Raw genomic sequence first — 23,533 nt, 5'->3', positions numbered from 1 at the left:
CATGTTCAGGAAGACATCAGGCAGCCACTATTCTTGTGTTTAACAACTAAAAACATCAAAGACCAAAGCCAACTTCAAAGAAAATTCATAGTCTAAACCACAGTCAAGAGTACCTTCAATTACTGCATATAACTTTTTTTTTTTAACCTGTGGAAGATGTTGGCATAGATGTGCAGTCCTGTTGTCTCTTTGTATTTCCCACATTCCCCACATTTCTTGAAAGAGAATAATATTTTATTAAAAAAAATGTTTTTCTTATGAAACCCGCCAAATTAAGTATTCTTTCAAAACCTTTTGTTGTGGTTAAACCCAGCAGGCAGCTAAACATCACATAGCTGTTCACTCACTACCCCTCAGTGGGATGGGGTAAAGAATCAGAAAAAAATTTAAACCTGTGCAGTTTAAATGGGACAGAAAAGGAAGGGAAAATAATAATAAAAAAAAAAAAAGAATGTAAAAAACCCACAAGTGACACACAATGCAATTGCTCACCACCTGCTGACTGATATGCAGCCAGTCGCCAACCAGCAGCTCCCAGCTAATTTTACCCCTAATTCATATACTGAGTATGATGTCGTATGGTATGGAACGTCTCTTTTGTCAGCTGGGGTTAGCTGTACAAACTGTGTTCCCTTCCAGTTTCTTGTGCACCCCCAGCCTCTTTGCTGGCAGGATAGTATGGGAAGCTGAAAAATCCTTGACTTGGTGTAAGCACTGCTCAACAGCAACTAAAACTTTAGCATGCTATCAACATAATTCTCATTCTAAATCCAAAATACAGCACTGTACCAGCTACTAGGAAAAAAAATTAGCCTATCCCAGCTGAAGCCAGGACGCCTACAAAATTATATTTTATGTTCTTGCAATCCACCTTTCCTGTAATGCCCACAAGCACTACTATTGGATACTGCTCTTGTGTTGCCACTGTTAGGAACAGCTGTGGATCCAATAGTGTTTGTCATCTGTAGACCACAACTACAGAAAAAACCTTTACCATGACGACACAAAAACATGTATATATGCAAGTAATGCATACAAATAATTCCTTCAGCTTTCAAATGAGTATTTTAACATCCAGTAATGATGATCTTGAAAAAAAAAAACAAAACAAAACCAAACATTTTCAATAGAAACCTAATATATCTAAAAGTCATTAGGAAATTGAATTTTAATTTAGAACACACAGGCGTGAATGTTCTGAGAGGCAGACATAACTACCCTGCTTTCACACAATTTCAGTGCATGAAACAGTGCAAACTATACTTAGAAAAAATTCCTATAGCTAATGATTAAAAACTAATTCAGAAAAATCTTTTTTTTTTATTGGTTTCTGGCAATAATTGTAACCCAGACACACTGCAGTGTTGTCATATTCAAAAGTTATTTAGTTAAACTTCAATCACTCGAATATAAATTAGTCTCTCTCATAATGACAGAGGTTATAGACACATTTATCCTAAAAACAGATTTATATAGAGTTGATGTGTATTTAGCATTTCACAAGAAAACTGATTTGCAGTAGTAAAAAGGACACAGACATCATCTGCATGTGATCTAATGCTACAGAAAGTTATGCTGGTAAAATTTACTTAAAGAAGCAGTAACTGACTGTATGACTTCCGTCATTATGCTGAAAAAACAGCAGCCTCAAGACTGAACTCAGCTCTACAGTTAACATCAGCTTCCCAGAAGCTGTGTTGACCAGTGAAGCCATTGCCTTTCCTAGCTCATGTAGCTTATCTTCAGGGCTGAAGTGTTTTGCACTGTGGCACTGGACCCCAAGGCTGAGCTACATCAGGCAAACACATAATTTTTTAAAATTGGAACGTGTCAATAAAGGGCATCTACCAACTTGTATTTCCCCAAATTGTCCATTCTCAGATGTGTCACAGTGTACTTCAGCATTTCGTCAAAGAGCAATGAGGATACTGAGGAATATGGTTTTACAGTAGGTAATATATAAACTCATTCAATAAGATCTGGTGGTGTGGGGGCTTAGGTATTATAGAAATGATCTTCGGTTGAATAAAATCCGCTATACTTACCATACTGTGTAACAAACGCTATACAGCTGTTCACTATAATAGGAACATCATTTTTGCTGAGCTGCTGATCTTGTAATGCGTTACCATCTGTACTTGCTGCTTTTTCAATTGCAGTATACCAGACCGTGAAATCCAGCTTCGTATGGCCATGGATGTATAGTGTTCTGAAAAGTACAAAAATATTTTGAATGCAGGAAAGAAATATAAAACTGATGTCATTGTACTACAGTAACATAGAAGATATCTGGAACAGATATGAAATGCTTAGAATAAGACATCAAGGCACCTTCCACCACAAAGCTGTGGTGGTGGCCTATTGTTACAGCATCTTTTTTTTTTCCCCAATTACATTTGTACTAGCAATGTCACAATAAATGAAAGAAGATCCATTAACACCGTGAAAGGACCTGACCAACATTATATTTACTCTTCTTCAATCTCGCTCCTACACTGTGCATTCATAAGCCCAAATCATAGTGAAGTGGGAAACAGATAGAGAAACAACTTTCATTACCGGAAAAGGCTTTCCATCTTCTCTATTTCCCACCCCTCCACACTTCTGTGGAGAAGCTGGGACATATTGAACTTCCTTCACATGTACCAAAATGATCACCCCACAGGAAACCACAGAGCTAATGAACATGTATGAAAAACCTAAGAACTGAGGTAAAATAAACAAATGCAACACTCGAATTACCCATTTATCTCAAAGCGTGGCCCTGTTCAGATATTATTTAAACACGCTACAATGGTCTCCTCTGTTTACCCCTGACAGGCTAGCCTCTAAGAGACAATTCCAGGAGTGAAAAGTTTAAGGATATATGTCCACCATATGCATATATGTAACAGCTGTTTCAAGTGTTCAAATAGCAAGCAAACTTGCATACATACATACTCTTTGTCTCTCAGTGAAGAAACATTAAGGACTGATTTCCTTTAATGACAATTTAATTACTAATTAGGAAAAGTTAAAATGTTCTACTGAACTTCTATGAAAAATACTTTCATCAAAATATAAACAAACTTTAATTTTGATTATTTTATTTAGGGAAAAAATACAACAAAGCATTTCATATAGTGATGGAATGTTTAATTTCGATTTTTTTTGTTAACATCTTTCCATTTTGCTTTTATAAACATTTTCTTCTAGCATTCCTATCTTGATAGGAAGTGAAATGAGGATACAGTCAATGCACACACAGAGACATGGGATCTGAAGCATTCTCAGGAATCACCATACAAACTTAGCCATTCAGCAGCAGAATAGGAGACACTAAAATGTTTCATCTTACTAAAGCTCCGTTTTAAAAGTCTCTACTTCATGAGTCTGAAAGTCATATTAACCACCACACATGCCTGGCTAATAGAAACACTCAGCCTCTCTCTTCCATTAAGAAACAAAAAACAAAAACAAACAAACAAACACACACACACAAAAAAACCAAACCAAACCAACCAACCAAACAAAAAAACCCAAAAAAACCCAACAAAAAACCCCAAAAAACCAAAAATAAAACAAACAACAAAAAACCCAAAAAAACAAACAAAATAAAACAAACAAAAAAAACCAAAAAAACACACAAACAAAAGCAAACAAAAAACCACACCAATAATTTGCATAAAGCTCTAAAGTTTTTACAGAAAAATGAATGTGTCTAATTCAATACTTTCAAATATTTCCTGAATATCTGTCAGAATAGATATCCTATAACAGTGGTTCTCAACCAATGTCTTCCAAACAACACATCGCACTGACATCCTCCAGTATTGCTGTAGCCATAAGCAAGAGGAAATGAAAAAGCCTGAACTGAGTGGAAGAGTCTGACAGTGCATGTTACACTATTCCTTTAGTACTATCATTCACAGATCAGCAGAGGTTAGGACTATGATTTATAAAATATTTATGGTGCTTCCCAACACAAGAGATGCACACACATATGCATATTCCTGGTTTTTTTATTTTCCCTGTAGAACAGGATGCACATTACAGTACTATGCAAAGGATAAATGGAAGTCTCAAGAGATTATTTTTTTGTTATATAAAGAATTACAATAAGTACAGGAAGCTGCATACTGTAAAGTGAAATTATTATTACATCTAAACAAGAAAAGGGCAACTCTGCTGTATATGAATGAATTGGTACCAGAAGAGGAGAGAGGAAATAAAGTAGTGTATTGAACTTCAAAGGTAATTTAAACTTATCTGTATTTTTTCACAGAGATATGAAAGTCTAAATCATATAGTCTATGTATCTTCCCATCTTCTCCTCAATGTATCAAATTAGAAAAAAAAAAAGTATCAGAACTACCAAGAACTACCCAGAGATGATGCTCTAACTGTTTCCTAAAATCTGAAAAGCTGTTGAGTTAAATTCAAATTACGGAGGAATAATTAACAAAGAAAATGGGGTATCTGTACAGCACCACCACAGTCATGAAATAGAAGCTGCTGCTAAAAAAAATATAAACATGAAAAATCTTGCTGCTATTGTGGAATTGTGATTGCTCATGAAAGGCAACTAATTATTTTCCAAACAATTATTAACTTTGCCCAGTCAAAAATCTCCCGAGCACTCACCTAAGAAAGTCAAATAAGTGAGAAAAGCAATTTCAGCATTTACTACAACACCATAAAAGAGAAGAGGGAGAAAAAAAATGAAACTAGTATCAGACACAGTTCAGAATTTAGTCAATTCACTGTGTAAGTTGCTTAGAAAGCTCATGTCGGACTGCAATATTTTTGGCAGAGAAAGAGCAGACTTAGGGTACATTTAAGTCACAGAAACATACAACAATGTATGAAGAAATTTAAGCATTCCTCCTCATCGTAACACTTTCAGCCAAACCCAACACCACTTTTTTCCTACTTGGAAACCATTTTTTGATCTCCATGAACCTGAAAGGTTGTATGAAAAGGGAAGGGGAAATAGTTACCAGCAGAAAAGCAGAACTTTCCTCAAAGCACAGCAGCAGTCTTCTACAGAACTTCTTGAAGTAACAGAGACAGCTTTTCAGATCTAGTTTCTGCTTTTCAAGTCAATGTCATCATCCCTTTCGCAGTTTTCAGAGATAGTTCAGTGAGAAATACATGTATTTCTTATTACTACTAATGCTATTATAAAAATTTAAAATTATATTAAATGCAAGGCTTGAGACTCAACATAAAAACACAGGCTGAAGTGCACTGATGTCCCATGTGCCATGAAAGTGAACAACCATCTCAAGAGTACTTCTAATCTTATAGAAGTAATCACATTTGAAACAGTTTTATGGCAATGTTTACAAAGATCCATCAGGCAGAATAACAACTATGTTGCAGGGGCTCTGAACTGAAATGCATTCCTATTACACAATAGAAATTCAGCACCTTCTATATTATGTTTATATATGTGCTACTTCTTCCAGTTAAAAAAATTGATAAAGAGTATACACTTCATAACAAATAGTTGGCATTAGCGACTACATGGTGAATAATGGCAGTTTTTACACTGCAAAGTGTGAAGCACATACAGTCCATAAGCAAGAAATTATTAATTTAAGTACTGGAGTAAATAAGAGACCTCATCAATGTAGGTTTCTGCCTTAGCAAATTGAGGCAATTGAATTGGCACAAATGACAGCAGCAGTCCAAGATCACCTAGTCTCAACATTAAGGAAACTATTGTTGCCTTTCCAACTTTATTGTGGGCTACCATCACATCCTTCTGCACCAGTAGTCAGACAAACAACATACGTGACCACACTTCATCCACAACAGTGCAAGGACTTATCTTTAACCCACCTTGCAAAGTCCCCCAGCTTTAGCTATGTCTGTATGCTCGCACAATTCTGCATTGGGAAAGCAGCCATACTAAGGGATTCTGGGTAAGGGTTGTGGAGAGAAAGGGTAAGAAACAGACACCAGTACAACTCAGTGCCCTCCAACAATCCAGAAGGTTCCTGGAATATGTTAATAACTTTCTTCTCCAAGTGATGGTAAAGTCAAAGAGGAGAGGTACTGTGCTGGACCTTGCTCTCACCAAAAAGGACGAGCTGGTGGGGAATGTGAAGCTCAAGAGCAGCCTTCACTGCAGTGACCATGAAATGGTGGAGTTAAGTTCCTTAGGGCAGCAAAGAGGGTGCACAGCAAGCTCACTACCCTGGACTTCAGGAGAGCAGACTTCAGCCTCTTTAGGGATCTCCTTAATAGAGTACTGTGGGATAAAGCTCTGGTGGAAAGAGGGGCTCAAGAAAGCTCATTAATATTCAAAGATTACCTCCTTCAAGCTCAGGAACGATGCATTCCAACAAAGAGGAACTCGGGCAAAAACACCTGCACTGATCAACAAGGAGCTCCTGGACAAATTCAAACACAAAAAGGAAGCCTACAGATGGTGCAAGCAAGAACAAGTAGCCTGGAAGGAATACAGAGAACTTCTCCGAGCAGCCAGGGATCAGGTTAGAAAAGCCGAAGCCCTAATAGAATTAAATCTGGCCAGGGACGTCAAGGGCAAAATAAAAAAGTTTCTTAAGTACATTGATGATAAATAGAAGACAATGGAAAATGTGGGCCGTCTCCAGAAGGAAACAGCAGACCCAGTTACCCAGAATATGGAAAAGGCTGAGTTACTCAATGACTTTTTTGCCTCAGTCTTCACCAGCAAGTGCTCTAGCCACAATGCCCAAGTTGCAGAAGCCAAAGCCAGGGCCTGGCAGAATGAAGAACTGCTCATTGTAGGAGAGGACCAGGTTTGAGACCATCTAAGGAACCCAAAGGTGCACAAGTCTATGGGATCTGATGAGATGCATCCTTGGGTCCCTCTCCAGCTTTCCTGTACTTTCCCTTTAGGTACTGAGAAGCTGCTATAAGGTCTCACTGGAGCCTTATCTTCTCCAGGCTGAAAAACTTCAATTCTCTCAGCCTGTCTTCATAGCAGAGGTGCTACAGCCCTCTGATTATCTTTGTGGTCCTCCTCTGGAGTCACTTCAACAGGCTCATGTCTTCCTTATGTTGGGAGTCCCAGAGCTGAATGTAGCATTTCAGGTGGGGGTCTCGTCAGAGCCGAGTAAAGGGGGAGAATCACCTCCCTTGACATGCTGGTTACACTTGTTTTGATGTAGCTTGGGATACATTGCTGTACAAGCTGAAGAGGGACTTTTTACAAGGGCATGCAGTGACAGCACAAGGAGTCATGGCTTTGAACTGAACAGGGAAGATTTAGATTAGCTATAAGGAGGAAATTCTTCACTGTGAGGGTGGTGAGGCACTGGAACAGGCTGCCCAGAGAAGCTGTGGATGTCCCATCCCTGGAAGTGGTCAACGCCAGGCTGGATGGGGCTTTGAGCAGCCTGGTGCCCTTGTGGCCAGGAAGGCCAATGGCATCCTGGGGTGGATTAGAAGGGGGGTGGTTAGTAGGTCGAGAGAGGTACTCCTTCCCCTCTACTCTGCCCTGGTGAGACCACACCTGGAATATTGTGTCCAGTTCTGGGCCTCTCAGTTCAAGAAGAACAGGGAACTGCTGGAGAGGGTCCAGCATAGGGCAACAAAGATGATTAAGGGCATGGAGCATCTCCTTTATGAGGAAAGGCTAAGGGAGCTGGGTCTCTTTAGCTTGGAGGAGACTGAGGGGTGACCTCATTAATGTTTACAGATATATAAAGGGTGCGTGTCACGAGGATGGAGCCAGGCTCTTCTCGGTGACAACCAATGATAGGACAAGGGGTAATGGGTACAAACTGGAACACAAAAGGGTCCACTTAAATTTGAGAAGAAACTTCTTCCTGGTGAGGGTGACAGAGCACTGGAACAGGCTGCCTAAGGGGGTTGTGGAGTCTCCTACTCTGGAAGCATTCAAAACCCACCTGGACGCCTTCCTGTGTAACCTCATCTAAGTGTTCCTGCTCCGGCAGGGGGATTGGACTAGATGATCCTTTGAGGTCCCTTCCAATCTGTAACATTCTGTGATTCTGGTCTAGTGGAAGGTGTCCCTGACCATAGCAGGGGGGATGGAACTAGATGATCTTTAAATCTCTTCCAACCTAAACCATTCTATGATTATATGATTATTTCTGGATTCTAGAATTTTGTGTTCATAACTGCATTTTACAAGAAATCTTACTGCTATCGAAGGGTTAAGAAGAAAGCATTGTAATTGATGAGCCATCAGCATAAAAAAAAGAAAAATAAATGTGCTAGTATGTAGGGAAGGTGTACTATCTATAATAAGAAAGAGCTAACTATAGAAGAAGTGTAACAGGAAAAAAAAAAAAAAAAGCAGCACCATCTGGATTACACTATGGTCTGAAAACATTCACTGACACCTAAGAGAAAGCCTAAATGATTACAGGAAATAAATAAGAAACATTTGAAAATGAATTGTCTGCACAACTGTTTTATCTTCAAGAATGGCATTAGAGATTTTGCACTAAATTTTATATAGAGAGGATATGTTTCAAAATTACTGTATAAAGTTGTTTGCAAACACCTTTCCTCTCTTCAGTGTACATATCCCTCTCTTGACCTCAGTTGAACTACACAGGAATAGTTTCTTCAGTATGTAACTTCTGTTTGGATGGCAACAAGAGATCAAATGTCACCAGTCATCACAAATTTTACAAATAGATAGGAGAGATCAAGGGGAAAAAAATCCTCAAACTGAATATGAAATAAACGAGAGGACATCTCTAGGTGACAGGGGTGGAAGTGTCAGACTCAGAAATCTAGAAAATGGTTTGCACTTCTAGCAAGTCAAAAAGCATTTTAACTATGAAAGCAGAACATAAGAGGAGGCAAATGACAGTATTGTGAGAAGTCAGAATTTCCAGCTGGGTTGGAGGCAGTTCTAATAGTTTGGACAAGAGAGATCAAGAGTGCAATAAAATTTCAATAAGTGCTACACAAAAGGGAGCATATTCCTCTCTAATTTACTTGAGCAAATATACCCGAACTTGAAATATCTTTGAGATAAGAAAAATACAAGCTAGAATTACAAAAAGTCTAGGATCATTGTGAAAATTTAGGAAGTAAATTGACCTTCAAAAACAACCACAATTTTCAAAAAAGAAACAGTCCTGTTGAAAATGTTTTAACCTGTTTCAGCCTCTCATGATATGCTATTGCTCTGCAATGTAGAGTGTGATTACCACTTCTTATTTTTGATCTGCTAGTCTTCTTTCACTGAAAATGTCAGTCAGAGAATAAAGGAACAGCAAAATTCATAGATTGATTGCAATTATTTCAGCAGTAAGACCTGGAAGCTTATACAATTCTGAAACTGTTTACTTGTGTATGAAATCATGCTTCAGTGAGAAGTCTGTCTGCAACAACTTAAGTTATTTTTTGCCTACACTAGCCAATGGAAAAAGTGTAAAAGAAAAAGGTATATGACATATGCAATGTACAGTTTTCCCTAATTAATCAACCCAATGACTGAGACTTGAAAAAAAAGCATATTTGTAAGTAATGGGAAGTTAGTTTGAAGCTAGTAATAAAATGAGCAGAAGAACAGTATGAGCTTCAGTAGAAAAATACTCCAGGTATTTTTATTGCATTTTGTAATAAAATTTAGCAAGATATTGTAAGACATTGACCACACTTATTTCTTTATGCAAAAATGGGTGTGGTTGTTTAACATATTTTTGTTTGTTTTGCTTTGTTTTGTTGTGGTGTTTGTTTGTGGGGTTTTTTTTGGTGTTTGTGGGTTTTTTGGTTTTTTCCTTTTTTTTTTTCCTTCCCTCAAAATTTTTCGTAACTCTAGAAAAATCTTACTTGTTTTGTTTTATTATTGCAATATCGTTTTGGAGGATTTTCTCATTTATCCTGCATCTAAGTGACTAACAAATTACCGTGAAATATGTCAACAGATCAGTATACAGAGTCTCTTCCAAGTGATTACTCTATGCCAAAGGTGGCATTAGACAAGCACTGTTATAAAATAAAAGATAAAATATGAAAACCTAGAAACTATGATACATCATTTAGTTGATGCTGATGATGTCTCAACGGTATTAATTCTTTTATCTAGGGTTTGCAGAGGCAGGAGGAGGTTTGCTGGGTTTGTTTCCATTTACAATAATTGAGTCTAAAGATGAAGGTGATGTAATATGTAATCATTTTCCCCACGCATCCACATTAAATTTCTTATCACTGCAAGATGCAATATCATGCAACTGTGCTGAACACCTGAAAACTTTTGGAGTAATATCCTACGCAAGAATCATTATGCCAAGGCTTATATACCCAATACAGTGTTTGAACGGTTAAGATAAAGTGAACACTATGCATTTAAAATCTTCATGGAAGTCTGCAGTGAAGAAAAATTAAACATACTCAACATACTTGTGGCCACCATAAATCAGCCAGAGCCACTGTTGAAATTTTTTTCAATTAGTTCCAAATTTCCTTTAAACTAATAAAGCAGTTCAGGAAAAACCTACCCTCACTTGACAGAAATATTATAGTTAAAGAAATAATAAAAGCTAACTTGGAGCTAGAGGTTTTGCTCAGCACTGATATCTATGAAACCAAATGTACAGTTTGTATTAATCCCTTGGACTGCAGCTTGAATAGGATACCTCTGGTTGCCTGCTTGGTCTATACATCTTAATGTCGAACCTTTCAAAGTGTTTCTTTGAAATTTAAAAAAAAAAACAAAAACAAACAAACAAACAAAAAAACCAAAAAACACACACAAAACGAAAGCAAACAAACAAACAAAAATGAAAAAGAAAAAAACAAAACCACACACACACACATAAAAAACCACAAACACAAAACCAAACAAACAAAAACACACACAAACCACCAAACAATCAAACAAACCACAAAGAGGGAAACAACAGGAAAAAGTGTTTGTTTCTGATCTGCATCACCTTACTGAATTCTAGAACTTACATAGTATCTTATGGAGAGTTACAATTTAGAACACAAAAGTTAAAATGGGTGTCTCCAAAAAGCTTCTCCAACTCTGAACAGATGTCAAAGGTATCTCTGGGTTTTGGTTTTGTTTTGGTTGTTGTTGTTTATCCAACAAAGAGTAAAACAATCTTCCAATCTTCCTTTATTAACTTATTATTGGCTGTTCAGAAGACTGTGTAAATACTGCACCACTTCTTACACAGACATTTGCCCAAAAATCATTTAAATTAAAAAAAAAACCCAAAAAAACAAACAAACAAACAAACCAAAACACCAACCTGTTACAAAATAAGAATTATTTTCAATAATTCTACTTTCATAATTGAATTTGTATCCATATATGAGGCAGAAATACCCTACACCCTACCTCACTTCACGTTTCAGCCTCCCATATCACTATATTTGACATCATCATCTTAGCAGAATATTACCTACTTGGAAACAGATACAGATCATGTTTGCTTCACAAGTATGTTTTGTTTTGTTTTTTTCTAGCTAGTATGTTGTTAAGTGAGATCAGACATTACAATAAGACTAACCAACGGACTCATACATACCCTCTCAATTCCAGCCTGCACAGAATGAGACAGAGAATTCTGGGACATAAGAGTGACAAAAAATTTGAGAAGTGGTAAATACCCCAAAGAGGTACTCTTTCTTCACAGGGTAAAAGAAGTTAGGTCCTTTTGAAGAAGCCGTTATTGGCAGACTAATCTGACTGGGAATAATTTTCTCAGTGGGAAAACTGCTTTTAATTAAGCAGTACTTGTTAGCATTTCCTGACACAGACATAGAATGTAATTAATACACAAAGACTTTCCCTCCTTCAAAAAGTCTGCAAATTTACTCTTCAGCAACCACAAGTGAAAAAGCTCCATGACTGATCAGCAAGAATCCTAAGACATCAATATAAAAGCAGATCAAAGCTTTATTGAGATGGGAACTTTACCTTCCTTTTTCAACAAGCAGCAGGACATCTATTTTCTCTCCATTTTGTATCACACTACTGATTGCTGAAAAAAGAAACCACATACAAATTCATGTTCTACACAGACATGTACACATAAACACACACATGCATATATTGATATATTTTTTCAAAATTACCTTTGGTGACAAAAGGAACATGGAATTCTTAAACATTCCAAATAAAGAATGCTGCTGATAATAGAAACAAAACTCCATAAAAATACCACAATATACTCACATTTACAAGAAAAAATAACACAGAAAGTTATAAAGAAAGGTTAAAGAGGTATTTTTTAACATAAAAATATGCTACAGTATTTTATGATATCAAAATTAAACTTTTAAATATAAGTTTTAGATTCAAAAGCAAGCTGGATTTTTTTAATCCATTAATTTACTTGCATCCTAATGGCTGCAGATATTTACAATAACGTGACCTGAGTTATACTGTGAAGATGACTGCCACCATTCTTTATGTTGTCTTATGCTATCCATGCTAAAAAAGCAGCTGGCAAAACACCTACATCATACGTAATACAGAAAATACATCTGGACAGTTTCCAGTAACAGTGCATATAAAACTATACTGTGCACTATACTAAAAATGGTAAAATAAATGTAACCTGTTTACTAACTCAAAATTCTGAAAAGTTAATTCTTTCAAAGTTTAGGTCTTACATTTAATCCACATCTTATCTCAACTAGTTCCCAGAGACAGTAAAGTCCTGAAAAATCAGTGAAGCTTAATAAATATATCCTGATGCACTTTTTTGATGTTTTTGTATCACACATACTCCTGACCTCATTTACATTTCCTGAGTCAAACACCAAAAAAGATAAGTGACTATACTTCTACCGATGATTCATTATTTGGCAAGTTTCAGTTATACAATTCAGTCTCAATAGTGGAGCAGATCTAATTTGGGGAAACCAGAAATCAGAGAAAGGACAGAATTTTCCAAGAAACACAACTCTGTTATCTAATATTGAAAAAACAAAACACATTAAAAAAAAACCACAATCTTCAGCTGAAAGCTAAATGTGGGTTTCATTTCTGTACTTGAAATACAGAGAGATTTTGAATGTTCTTATGATTAGGGTAGAAGCAATTGCACTTGCATTATCAAAACTAACATGCAAAACCGTTCTCCTGCTGCCTAATGTTTTAATTTTGAATCAAAATCAAAAAGTATTCACAAGTTAAGAGATAGCTGGAGGCATATAAATACTCCTGATTAAAAACCATCTTCATGGTGTTATTGCATTATAGCAAATGCAATGTGGCAGTAAATAAATAGTAGAAACCTCAATGGCATTTAGGCAAGTTCCTGCAAAACAGTCCACAATCGGGCAGCATTGACAAATAGGATCATCAATAAAGAGCTAAATTATCTTCTCTATGTTACTTTAATATAAAATCTCAAATTATTTTTGTTTTCCTACACAACATATTGCCTTGTTCAATATAAAAAACAAGTTGGATAGATAAGCTTAAAGAGGATTCAGAGTATAATTACAGACAATGATATAAAATTAGTCATAGAAGACCACTTGTATAAATATTCTCATCTTTCTACATCATGATATTGAGCAAAGAATATTTTTAGTATCAGAAAAAAAGAAAAGTCTATTAGTCTGTGAAAGAGTTTTCCAAGAGAATTATAATTTTTCCAGTACATTTGAGTATTTTAAAACTAGGCTTGTCAATCAACTCCAGAACATGTTCCACAGTGAGTACTTCTGCCCTGCCAAAAATATGAGACAAAAATCCCAAAAGGTCATGTATTATTATTCAGTTCTCTTCTCTTGTAAGAAAGATACTGTTGTAACTGGAACAAAAATTGTCTTCATTCATTATGAAGCTGTGAAAAATCTCTCTCGTATGTGCCACTAAGTAGGGAAAAAAAACCAAGACAGAACTTTAACACCTTCCAGACTTGGAAAAGAATCTGGCTCATGCAAAGGATTAGATACTGAGTTTCCTAATGTTTATGACTTTGAAATGTAATAGAAATGTCCTTAACAGTGAATAAATTCCATAGAGTATTTCCTGAAATCTAGATGTTAAGTAAAATTCTTACTTAGTTCTTGCAACCTCCTTAGATATATTGAATCTTCTTCAGCATTCTCCACTTCAAGACAAAAATAAAGGCTCGACTTCTCTATAGCAAACCAGCCTTTTCTCCACTGATCCAGGTTATGGCAATCTTTGTAGTAGAGCTGGCCAATCAGGTCACAGTTTCTCTCTAATAAGCATTCAGCCACTGGGGGAACAAAATGCTACCAGATAAAATGGGGTGAGTCAGATGAAGAAAAAAAAACCCTCTTCCCCTAAAAGAAAACAAATCAAGATACTGCAAATCTATAAGATTCAAGGATGAAAGTCACAGTAAAAATAAAAAGACGACTTTCAGATTTATCATTTATATACCCATATATAGACTAAATTTATGTTATAAAATCAAGTATAACATTTTTTCCATTCATACTCTACAATTCAAACATTTTTACTTTTTAAAACACAATTGATTTAATTAGCAATGTGACTATTAGCATTTGGCACTGTATAAAATATGGTACTGCTTTATAAATTCTGTTTCTGCAAATAAAAGAATAGAATTGAAACCACAAAAAACGTAGCTGAAATAAATTCATATAGTTTATGTCTTTATACTAGGAAAATCTTTAATATATTCTTAAGGTTGGCATTAAAATGTTGCTCCAATTCCTTTTCCATTTTATTTTATTATCTCATTTCAAATATTAAATCACAAAAGTTATTTCTTCCTGCCGCACAAAAAAATCTTTACACACAAGATAGATCTGTATTCATCACAAATGATTTCTCAGAGGATTTTAAGCTAACAATGACACTTTATTCTTTGTGCAAAGGCTCCTGGCCTAACTGGAAAAGATAATTATCAGCGTTACCTTAGTTATTGCACAAGTCCATTTTCTCTGTGAATATGCAGTTTCAGCTCCAAACAAAAAAACGCGTTCCGACATTAAGTAGATTTCAAAGGTAAAGATGTCCCTAAAGCAAGTAAGAAGAAAAAGGCAGCTCTATTTAGTCTTCATAACAGTAGACACACACGAGTCCCATATCTCTCTCTACTTTTCATTATTTCATACCTATGAAGTGAAATTTATCTACTTTTCTTCTCCAATCTTAGAAGTGCAACTCAGCTAATAACTGAGCATTTTATAACACAACATGAGCAAAGTGCTTTTAGGTCAATAATACATGTTTAGAGGCTACTGCACAACAGTTTTTTCAGTAATTCTGAAATTAATACTATTGTTTATATATAGTCATTAAAATTCACAGAGAAATTTTTGCTTTTGCAAGTTCATGTGATTTCAGCATGTATATTTTTGTGATGCATTCAAAACATTTTGTTTGGGTTTAGTATAAGCAGACTAATTCACTGAATGGGAAGTTGTAACTGAGTTACCACAGAAATGTTAGTTCAAAGGGACTTTTAGATGTCACTTGGCCTAATCTCCTGCTCACAGCAGGACTATCACTAACCATAGATCAGAACCACAATGAAAAGCCTTGAAAACCTTTGAGGATGCAGAATACTATTTCTCTCAGCAACCTGTTCCTGTTCACCACCATCCTGCTAGTGAAGAGCATTTTCCTGTCATCCAGCCTGAATCTCCTATGCTGAAATATGTGGTCACTGCCACTCCTTGTATCACCTACCACCATCAAGTGGAGCTTAGTTCTGTCATATTTATCACTATCCTTTGAAGCTGCTGTAGCTCAAGAAGTTCTTAACAGTTGTTTTTTTTTGTTTTCGTTTTTGGTTTTTTTTGGGAGGTCTTGTGTTTTTCTTTTTAAAAAGGGTATCATACTTGAACAGATGAATCTTGTTTTTCCATTTTTAACTGACAAATAATCAGGATAGTAACATGAGAAAAAATAAACCAGTTGAAACTGGGGAGGAATGTGGAAAATATCTTGCTTGACTTATGGTGAGCCTTTAACTTATAAATTATGGCTCAATGATTTATAGTGTGACTTCATATGTAACCTCTCCCTGGAAACCAAACAGATGGAGTATGCTTTTACCTTTCAGTGCTGGAGACTGAGATTTATCTAAATGTTGAGAACTGAACATGAATCAGTTCTCTCATTTTTCAATAACCACTTCGAAAATCATATATAAGTACTTAATTCTAACTAGTAGAATAGAAATTCTAAGGACTGTTTCACTACATGAAATATCAAATTTATGGAAGTTTCTCATAAAACTACTCAATTGCAGGTAAAGCACAGAAGGTTAGTCATTCCCTAAAAGCGAAAGTATTTAGGTATTATCCTGAAGTGGAACCATTTGGAGATATAGGAAGCAACAGGTTAGATTCAATGACAGCAGAAGAAAGTGCTAGTTTCTTTCTTCTGGATACCACAAAGCTATTTTACTGCAGAACAGTAAAGGTCATCTTCGCTGTACTTTACAGCATGTTGAGGCATCACCATGTTTCAGGATTTCTCCACTCTGAATGCACTTTGTCTCTGTAGTAGCTGAAGTCCTTTGTTCCCATTACCTTTCCCAGAAGCTCACTGATTAGACCCTGTTTTCTTTGCAGACACTTTTGCTTTGTACCTACAACCATTACAGTACTATACTGCAGAAAGTTCTTATTTTACATACACGCACATAAATAAATACATTTTAAAAGGACTGTTATGGAGTTTGTTAGACAGATCCAAAGTATAGTTTAAACAAAAGTGTTGCCCTCAAAAAAATCAAGTATCACTGTGATGCAACTCAGATTTAGATGAATTTCCACAAGGTGTTTTTAAATGTATAAATGGGATATGAATTAAGTTGTAAAAGAAAAAGAAGACCACAAAAATGTTATCTTCAAGCTAATATAATGTTCAACAGTTACAGTGTTGTCCTCAGCTGCAAAACAAGGAATGGGTTTCAAAGGCTGATAGATGTATGACCAAAACCAAAAGCACAGTGGAGACCTCTAATCTGCTGCATTATTATCAGGAAGAAACAAAGCAAGAGTTTTGGCTTCAGGCAGAGGTCAATCCCAGAAAGAAAAATGAGCATTAATTGTACAATTTATCATCATGTAACCTTTTAAGCACTGAGGATATGCATTACAGTTTTAATAAGAAACAGATGTATCTAATTTATGCTGCCCTTTAAAATTACCCTAACATTTTCATTATGTCAGATAAAAAAAAAAAAGGAAAAAAGAAAATCCGCAAATACCACTTAGCACTTTATTTCTTGAAGTCAACATAAAATAATTCAGCTTTTTTCTAAATCGCATGTTCAAAACTCAGGAACAAATGAATAGCTCTCAAAACCCAGAATCAAATCTTTGAAATACCCGAGTTTGTTTATTGAATTATTAATTTCAGAACCTACCCTCTATTTAAAAAGAAGTCAGACTTGTGTACTACAAGACAGATAACTTCACTGATGTCAATCATACCATTAGGAGTAGTAGTTTTATCATTTTCATAGTAGCTCAGAAAGCCACTTTCCAGAGTGCACCATCTTTTGTTGCAATCTGTGATTAAAGAAATAATAGAAAAGTCAGTTGACTTAATCATAAAAATTACCTCTTCCTATAGAATCTGCCTCACAGAATGCATAGCTCTGTTGTAATTAATAGATTTATGATGAAATCTCAGTCTCATTGACTTCAGTAGGCAAGGAAATCCATGTCTGTGTTGATACTACTTAACCTACAGAAATTAGCACATGGTAATTCAATAAAATAATATTTCAATATAACACACATTTTTACGAGTTTACTGAATCACTTCATAAGTTAACTTTATCATTGTATAGACCTTTCACTTGCTGTAGACCTTGACGGGGGAAGAGCTAGTACACAATACCATGTTACATGTTTAGCAGAAGAGAGTTAAGGAAGCAAAAAAACCATGCTACTAAGTTAAAAATATTGACAGCTACCTAGAACAATGTATTCTGACAAGAGCCAATAGCAAAATGAGCAAGTGAATCACAGTGTTCATCAGCAAAAAAGGGCTACTCTTTCTTTCATGTTACTGAAACTAAATGCCAAAACAAAGTCAATCTGTCCTCCACTGTTCGATAATGCTTGGGTGACCACTCACTGTCACAAGATCAAGGAAAACAATTTAAGCCTTTCAAATAGTCTAGAAAAAACAATGTCATACATGCCAGAACTTGCAGCCATTGCACACTACTAGAAAACACAAGGAAAACCCTATCAGAAGATGTGTTATATAACTTGATTTTTTTATTATTTTTTTTTTTTTTAAATATGCTACCAAAATAGTAGAGGATGACAAACTGTCTGCCTACTTTCTAGATAGATCAGTGGTTGAGCTCAATTCTCTCCTACTGCAGGCTCAAGTGTCAGATAGTAATGAAACTGTACAGAATTTATTCCTGTATACTAGGGGAGATAAATGGATGTATTGCAGACAGGCGGGAGCTACAGCCATTTCAGGATGGCATGTTCACATTAGAATGAATTGGAGATCTCTCTTGTTGCAATTCACATACAGACCTGGCAAGGGTGAATTCATTTAGCAACACTGTAGTTTACAGAATGCTAACATTTCTAGGGTGCTTTCAACATGTAATAATTTGCAGTTTCTGGCAATGGTTAACTTACCTAGTTAAGAATTCTATCTTCAAGTATCTTGGCACTGGGTATATTGGAGTATTTAGTAATTGCCATATATACTTTATTAAAAAAAGAATACAAGGTGGAAGAAAAAAACCTGGAGAATTTAATTAAATATGCTAAATAATACTTTTAAGACCAAATGTCTATTTCCTCTTATGCACCTAAAATATGAATACAGCACAGGACGTAGCATATTAATGACTATTTACTACTAAAAATACTAATCCATCAATTCTACCTTGCATCTAGTTCTTATAATATAATTTGAGGTGCACCTATCTTGAGCCCATCACTGCAGAAATGCACATCTTAAAATACTCTGTTTATTTCTGCAGTCTTTAAATTCCCATACAGCTGCAAATATTCTGGTAAGGTATTTATGAGAATTTTGTAAAAAAGCGCTGGAAAAAAAAAACCACACACACCAAACACACACTCACCAAAACAACCAACCAAAAAAAAACAAACAAAAACCAAACCAATCAAACAAACAAAAAACCTAAACAAAACCACAATAAAAAACACCCCAAAAAAACAAACTGCAGTGGTACTTAGCCAATATTTAGTATATAATCTGACGTTTCATGCAATTAATTTTTCTGTTAGTTGATCTGATTTATACATGTTTTATAAATATCTTGGTATTATTTTATTAGTATTTATTTGTATCATACTACTTGCTATCTTGTTCTATCTATATTGTCTAAATATGTATTTTAAATATTAAAATAAACATAAGATAAAGGACTCGAAAATGTATAGATTTACAGAGTTGAGCATCAAACTTGGAGGTTTTAATTGTTTAGGGTTTTTTTGTCCCCCAGCTTTCCCCCTCCCATCCCCTAAAGCCTATTCTACAAAATAGCTCACTGTTCCAATATTCATTAAAGTGTGCCAAGGCTTTTAAGAGGGCTCCATAAAATGTTTTACACTAAAAACAGAAGCCAAAAATCAAACTTGAGCCACTAAACCTCTAACCTTTACTTTTTGATCCACTGCATCAGAATAGCACCACCGTTTGAGGACTCTTCCTGCTGATCAACAGCTGTTAATTAACAACAACCTTCTTCAGAAGTTACACACCCCTGCTGAAATCACTGATGCTGTTATAATGAGAAGTACACACAATGCTGGCTTACTCCCTCCTGCACTAGCTGAAGCCCACATAATGAAAAACTGGACTGTATTTCCAGGTGTTCCACCTGGTTTCTCATAAAACCTGGGTTCAATTCATGGCAATGAAGGATTTCTTGAGTGTCCTTTTACCATCAGGGCTCAGCCCACAAAGGGATAACAGTTTTCTGTGACAATAAACACAGCAGTTAAATTTCCAGCCCTTGGCAGTAAAGGCAAGGCTGACAACTGCCTCAGAGATTCATAACACTGAGGAAGAATTTAACTCTAATGTTTAGACAGCTTTACAGGATTCTGGCCTTTTCCACAACCAGTATTCAAAAAAAAAAAAAAACAAAACAAAACAAAACAAAAAAAACCCAAAAACAAAAAACAAAAACAAACAAACAAACAAACAAAACAAAACAAAAACAAAACAAACCAAAAACCAACCAAAAACCACCAACCAAACCAAATCACCACTTAACGTACTTTGGGACAAGGCCCAAAATTTAGATAAGTGCTGTAATCCCCAGCCAGAGAATGGTGCTCCCTCTTTGGTCCAGTGAGAACTCAGTTCACAGCAAGTCAGAGCTCATTTCTTTTCTCTAGAAGCAAACAGCTAGGCCACTTTTTGGTGTAATGTGGCCTTCTTATTTGAATTTTTACAGGCAGAGGAGGGAACTGAAACTGTATCTGTCACATATTAGCACTCTAACCATCGAATTATTTTCTGAAAACAGTAAGAAGGAAAAAAAGTATTACCACTTATTCACAACAATCTGCAATACGCATATATCCCATATTACTTTCTGTTAATGTGATTTTATAAAGGCAAAACCAGTTCTTGATGTAGGGGTTGAAAAAACAAATACAGAAAACAGATTACATGTTCTATGTTTTAAATAGCAAAAAACCCCAGTTCTGTCATAATACTTCTTACACATGGCTGAGACCTACTAGAGCCCTCAGGCAAGAGCAGTTTCTAATTCCAAATTGCAGGGATTTTTGTTGTTGTTGAAAGGATATTATTTTTACATCTTCTTCCCTTGTTCAATTTGTCATTTGTTTTCTTGTACTGCAAATGGTCAGGGAAACCTACCTTGCTATATATCTATAGAGCATCCAACCCAGAACCATCAGGTCTGACAAATATATGTGTAACTCAGTAACCCAACAGTAATGCAATAACAAAAACAACAACCAAAAAAGCCTCCCCACACCTGCCCCCAAAAGAACCAAAAATACAAACAGCAGAATGTCTGCAAGACACTATCATAGTTTCAGATGCCAAAACCTGAGTTGAGAGAAATCTGGTTTCTTTCCATTTATTGTGTGTTCCTCCAAGTAGTAAGTGGAATACTAAGCAATAGACTACAAGCTTTCAAAACAGCTTCATGGCCACTAACAACTTACGATGGAAGACAGTCAAAACTGTTGTTTCTTGTCTGCGGCTTTTCTTCATAAGTATTTTTCAGGCATCCTTCTATGATGCTCACTCTCACTGCACCTCTCCCCAAAATATTACAGATTCTGTGAAAATTTTTAGCTAAATCTTCAATCTATACAGGTATTTACAAACTTACAGTGCACTTCTAAACTACCATTGTGCTAGAAGAGACCAGTCATATTGCCTTGTATTTGCTCTCTGCTTCTCTTAGTGTTTTGGTTTTTTTTCTTTAAACTTCTTTTTATGGACATAGGTATATGGAAATACCCACAGTACAGAAGACAAGGTCTGCATTTAGAGCAAGTAGTGCTGAGGCTTCAGAACACTTGTCAAGGCAGTCCTGTCCAGCAGCGGTCCCCTGCCACATTACTTGTCTTTGTTAACAACTGCATAATCAGGCATCAGCTCTGTTGATCACCCAATGCTTTGAAGACTTTGGACCCACACTAAACATAAAGATACTTCAAAAGGCATAATTAAATAAGAGTTAACTTGCTTTAATCTCCACTAAAGATCTTAAAGGCATACACCATGAGAAAATGCACATAATCATACAAAAATATGAATATACTGACACAGGATACCGTGTCAAGGTTTTAGGAGAAACAGCCATAAATTAGCCCAGATTTTAAAGATCCACATCATTCATTTGTTTAGATTGAAGAAAAATATAAGAACACAACTGGGGAGAAAAAGGAAAAAAAAAAAGCTAGGAAAATTATCTGATAGCATCTCTCTCAAAAAATACAGAAGACCAATATATACTGAAGACCATATATATCTACTGCGATATACACACATTTTCATCTCACAAAACCCAATTTGTTGTGAAGTTGTTAGAAGTGCTCATTTCCACTTGGAATACTTTTAAAATTTGTGAGCTTGAGAAATATCCTAGGTGTTAGCCATTTGTACTCTTACTAAAATGTGACTAATACTTCTAATTTATTTCTGAGCTCTTATAATTTTAGATGGAAACTACTTTTTGTCAGTTAGTAACATCCATCTAAATATAATTAAAGAATTCTTTTTTATTTATCAGTAAGTGTTGTTAAAGGAATAATTTTTCAGTAGTTCATTTTTCTCCTCTGTCAACCACTGAATAAAAAGATCAAGACAATTACTATTTTTGTTATCTGAAAGAGGTCTATGAAATCAAAAGAGGATATGTTATATCAAAGACGTTTTATCTTTTAAAAAGTAATGCAAAAAGTTAAAAAGAACCAAATTCAACCAAACCATACATATTCATGTAATATTCAAATGCACAAAGTAAAAGTGAGATACCTTCTTTTAATTTCTTCTCTGTAAGAAGCTTAGCAGTATTAGAAGAAACTTTGTATAAGAATTCACAAAGAAAGGTGGAATGTGAAGAATCTTCAGAGAAGCCACTTTCAAAACAAGTATCATAGTTTGGGAAATCTATTGAAAGACAAAGGAGTAAGTAACATACAGAAATTCAGTTATATCAGTTACAACCATCTCTCCACAGGTCTTTCTAACTGTGCATCTACAGGTATGCAGTTGCTCTGTAATATTTTTACCACAACACAGATACATCTTATTCATTTATTTTCATAATTAGAGAAAAATTCTTACATACTGATAAAAAAAAAAAAATCAGTTCACATTTGTCACGACATTTTCATTGTCTACTACTGTTTGCCAATGTAATTTAACATACAGTCTTTCGGTGTACCGAGCTTTTCTTTTCAACTCTTACGTAACATACTTCAACAGAAGGGAATAATTTTTCTTGAGGGCTTATGGAGAAGTTTACCATCAACTCTGGCAGCAGACAGACAACTCAGAGAATCACTATCAGCCCTTCTCTTCAGAGAAACAAAAACACTAGCACCAGCATATGGTGATGCTGCCTTGGCTGGAAGGCTACAACTAGAAAAGACAGAGCCAAGATGAGCAAACTTCTCTCTATAGCCTTAGGACCACTTGAGAGCACCGCTAGCAAAAACCCAGAGCTGCACATCTGCAAAGTGACTGAGCTCAGCATCCTGCAATCCAGTGCCTTGTGACAGAGGAATGCTCAGGCAGAACTAAGGCACCATGTTTGCTCTGGAAAGCCCTAAATCATTCCTGTGTTTCCCACTAAAACTTCTACTGGTAAGCCTAAACAGTATTGCTTTGCAGAGTGGTATGAAACAAAGGGAAATTGGTCCAGGAGTGTATCCACAATGCTGGCTGCAGTACAGCATAGCTAATCTTTCCTAATGTAAATCTGCATATTGACTTTCATTCCTAGACTGCTTCAGATCCTGTACAGCCCTTTTGAAAGGTAAGTTCAGGCGCATCCATACTCTACAATTTATTTATGTATTTATTTTTAAGAATGGCTGTCTGTTTTCAAGAGCCTCATAAAGAGTCACACACTTCAACCAGAAC

General features: G+C 35.7%; 1 protein-coding gene across 1 annotated transcript in view; it reads right to left on the bottom strand.

Annotated features, from left to right (window-relative positions):
• Positions 1–23,533, bottom strand: part of ARAP2 (ArfGAP with RhoGAP domain, ankyrin repeat and PH domain 2) — a gene marked incomplete at both ends in the record, with an annotated part of 128,685 nt that overhangs the window by 49,065 nt on the left and 56,087 nt on the right. Inside the window, 6 exons of the mRNA XM_080344077.1 lie at positions 2,046–2,209; positions 11,891–11,954; positions 13,992–14,190; positions 14,842–14,944; positions 17,310–17,454; positions 22,421–22,555. Of these exons, the coding sequence (XP_080200203.1) occupies positions 2,046–2,209; positions 11,891–11,954; positions 13,992–14,190; positions 14,842–14,944; positions 17,310–17,454; positions 22,421–22,555 (810 nt within the window). The remainder of the gene's footprint in view (positions 1–2,045; positions 2,210–11,890; positions 11,955–13,991; positions 14,191–14,841; positions 14,945–17,309; positions 17,455–22,420; positions 22,556–23,533) is intronic.

Source organism: Nesoenas mayeri, assembly GCF_963082525.1.
Source record: "Nesoenas mayeri genome assembly, chromosome: 4".
Classification (NCBI taxonomy): domain Eukaryota; kingdom Metazoa; phylum Chordata; class Aves; order Columbiformes; family Columbidae; genus Nesoenas; species Nesoenas mayeri.
The sequence above is the reverse complement of the archived record's forward strand: the minus strand, read 5'-3'. Positions and strand labels throughout refer to the sequence as shown.